The following is a 3,565-nucleotide window of genomic DNA, read 5'->3' as shown; positions in this document are numbered from 1 at the left end:
AATATTGCATACAGTTCTGGTCACCACACTACCAGAAGGATGTGGATGCTTTGGAGAGGGTACAGAAAAGGTTTACCAGGATGTTGCCTGGTCTGGCGATTCTAGCCATGGAGAAAGGTTGGATAGACTGGGTTTGTTTTCACTGGAATACAGGAGGTTGAGAGGGTGACCTGATAGAAGTTTATACGATTGTGAAATGGCATGGATAGTGTGGAAAGTGTGAGGCTTTTTTCCAGGGTGGAGGGGTCAGTTACTAGGGACACAGATTCAAGGTGTGAGGGATGAAGTTTAAAAGAGATGTGTGAGGGAGAATTTTTACACAGAGGGTGGTGAGGGCCTGGAACGCGCTGCCAGAGGAGGGGGTGGAAACAGACACAACAGCAGCATTCAAGAAGCACCTGGACGGATACAGGAATAGGAAGGGAATAGAGGGATACGGATCCTGTAAAGGAAGACAGTTTTAGTATGGAAGGGCAAAATGTGTCAGCACTGGCTTGGAGGGCCGAAGGGCCTGTTCCTGTGCTGTATTGTTCTTTCCTATTTTGTTTAGTGAGTGATCGATGCTCACACTGACCAATGGTGAGTGACCAATGAGGACACATCGATGATTACATTGACTCTTGTCAGTCTTAATTCCCAGGCAGACTGAGTCTATTCTCTGATCTCTGAGCTGGGGACCTTTCTCCCTGATGTCCTGGCTGTTTTCTGAGCTGATAATCCACCTATTCCACTGCATCCCCCGAATGACTCCTGTGGTTCAAAGTGGCAGGTCAGCCCCACTTTCTACAGGGCAATTAGGGACGGGCGAGCAATTAATACTGGCCTAGCCACAGCCAGGAATGGGTTTTACCCAGTTCCTGAAATATGGGGACCAGAGCAGCAGGAGAGCTCTGATTGGTCACTCATGGATCATCAATGAGACAAAACCTTGCTGAAGGACCAATGAGCAAAAGAGCTCTGTCTATATTTTCAAAATATATAAATACCCTGAAATATTTATTGCATGACCAGTCACTTTTATAACCATGATATATTGATGGCAATTAATTTCTTGTGAAAATTTCACATGCTCCTTTAATTTTAATTTGCTTATGGGATGTGGTGTCACTGGCTGGGCCCAGTATTTATTCCCTGTCCCTAGTTGCCCCTTGAGAAGGTGGGGATGAGCTGCCTTCTTGAACCGCTGCAGTCCATGTGCTGTGGGTAGACCCACAATGCCCTTAGGGAGGGAATTCCAGGATTCTGACCCAGTGACACTGAAGGAACGGCGATATATTTCCAAGTCAGGATGGTGAGGGGCTGGGAGGGGAACGTTCAGGGGGTGGTGTTCCCATGTACCTGCTGCCCTTGTCCTTCTCGATGGAAGTGGTTGTGGGTTTGGAAGGTGCTGTCTGAGGGTCTTTGGTGAGTTTCTGCAGTGCACCTTGTAGCTGGTACACACTGCTGCTACTGAGTGTGGGTGGGGGAGGGAGTGGGTGTTTGTGGGTGTGGTGCCAATCATTTTCAGCTTGTCCTTCTGTCTCTGTCTCTGTCCCATTCTGCTTACCCCTACACCCTGATTCCTACAGTCAGCTACTGGCTTAGTCTTTCCTTGAATTCTGTATCTTATACAACAGCACCTCCCACCCCACCATGTTGTTTCAAACCTTGTCCACAGTCTTAGTTATAGAATTGGCTGGGACACTGGTCCCAGGCCACTTTAAGTAGAGCTCATTTTAACGAACATCTCCTTGTTCCTGAGTTCTGACCCTCCCTAACCCCACTCCTCGAGTGATGTGTTCAACGCGCTAATCTGCTGGACCCGATGCCCAGGGAACACCTCAGCAATACGAACCTCCCTTATTCTGAGCTGCTCAAACTCTCTCTTTGTGGAACATAGTTCCCATTGTATTGTGGTCACTGGATCCTGTATGGATCCTCCCTATCCAGATTGGGAGGGGGAGCGGTGGGAGAGGGTGTGGGATGTCCTGAAGCCAGGCGCCAGACAGATGACACAGCTAACAGAATGCCCCCTATATTACAACAACAACTACACCTCAAGATGTATGTCATTGGCCGTAACACATATTAGAATTGCCTGAGGCAGTGAGAGGTGCTAAAGCAATGCAGGTAAATTCTTTGATGTATTTCCTCTGTCTCAATATGTCTGTAATAATTAGGCTTCTTCACCACAGTGTTCAGGACAATGAGAGGTGGCCTTATAGAAACGTACAAGGTTCTGAGGGACCTTGAGATGGGGGGGTGTGAAGAGGCTGTTTCCCCGTGTGGGGGAAGTGTAGCACCAGAGGGGCATCATCTCAGAGTAAGGGGTCACCCATTGAAGACAGAGATGAGGAGGGATTCCTTCTCTCAGAGGGGAGTGAATCTGTGGAATTCTTTCTCACAGAGGGCTGTCGAGGCTGGGTCAATTCAGGATATTCAAGACTGAGAGAGACAGATATTTAATCAGGAGGGGAATGGAGGGTTAGGGGGAAAGGCAGGTAAGTGGGGTTGAGGGTGATCAGATCAGCCATGACCTCAGTGTTTGATAATGTGTACCATGATGGGCTGAATGGCCTACTTCTCCTACATTGTATGGTGTAAATGATCTCTTTATCTTTCTTTCTCCATGTGTAAGGTGGAGAGAGGCACGAGGAGCACCTGAGCCCTGAGCTGATTGACAATCACCTGAATTACCCAAACACCAGTGTGATGGGTCGGAAGCCGGTGAGAGTGGGATCGAAGACGACAGCAGTAATCCGGGAACGTAACAACGCCCAGTGGCGGTCGATGGATAGAGGGAACAAAGGCAGTGAGGAGCCCAGGAGAGCCTGGCCCCAGCTGGTAAACCATTCCGAGCTCCCCCTTTTCCAAGAGAATCTCAGCTGCTGCTTGCTGACAGTGTTTACTCATTCTCATATAGCTCACTGAGACTGAGCTTGGAGCATTGCTCTGACTGCACTCACCTCCCCTTGGACTATCCAGCAGGGCTACAATCCAACAGCACACTCCTCACTGGAATCGGACACAGCTCCATCGCAAATCCCACTGTCTCCCGAACCCCATCCATAGCTATGTTCACCCCTCTCTCTCTCTCTCTCTCTCTCTCCATCATATTGTCCCAGAATCGACCCAGTCTCCACCATCTTACATTCAAACACCTTGACATTTTCTTAATCTCTCAGACCCTCAACCCCTTCCCATTCCATCTCTGTCCCACTCTGCTATTCCTTCCTTCTTTATACCTCTCTCTCACTATCACTCTCTCTGTCTCTCTCTCTCACTTTCCCTCTCTCTCTTTCTCCCTGTCATAGAAAATAGGAGCAAGTTTTGGGCCATTCAGCCCATTGAGCCTGCTCCACTATCCAGCATGATCTAACCCCATCCCTTGTTCCTGCCTCTTCCCCATATCCTTCCATTCTTTTATCCCTGAGAACTCTAACTCCTTCTTGAAAATGTTCAATATTTTGGCCTCAGCTGCTTTCTGTGGTAGAGAATTCAACTCTCTCTCTTTCTCTCTCTCTCTCGTTCTCTCTGTCTCTCTGTTTTTCTCTCTGTCTCTCTCTGTCTCTCTCTGTCTCTCTCT

General features: G+C 48.5%; 1 protein-coding gene across 1 annotated transcript in view; it reads left to right on the top strand.

Annotated features, from left to right (window-relative positions):
* The first annotated feature begins 2,598 nt into the window (after positions 1-2,598).
* The window catches only part of LOC122552055 (insulin-like growth factor-binding protein 2), a 6,932-nt gene continuing 5,965 nt past the window's right edge, over positions 2,599-3,565 (top strand). Inside the window, exon 1 of the mRNA XM_043694609.1 lies at positions 2,599-2,823. Within this exon, the coding sequence (XP_043550544.1) occupies positions 2,692-2,823 (132 nt within the window). The 5' untranslated portion in view covers positions 2,599-2,691. The remainder of the gene's footprint in view (positions 2,824-3,565) is intronic.

Source organism: Chiloscyllium plagiosum, chromosome 7, assembly GCF_004010195.1.
Source record: "Chiloscyllium plagiosum isolate BGI_BamShark_2017 chromosome 7, ASM401019v2, whole genome shotgun sequence".
Lineage (NCBI taxonomy): Eukaryota > Metazoa > Chordata > Chondrichthyes > Orectolobiformes > Hemiscylliidae > Chiloscyllium > Chiloscyllium plagiosum.
The sequence above is the reverse complement of the archived record's forward strand: the minus strand, read 5'-3'. Positions and strand labels throughout refer to the sequence as shown.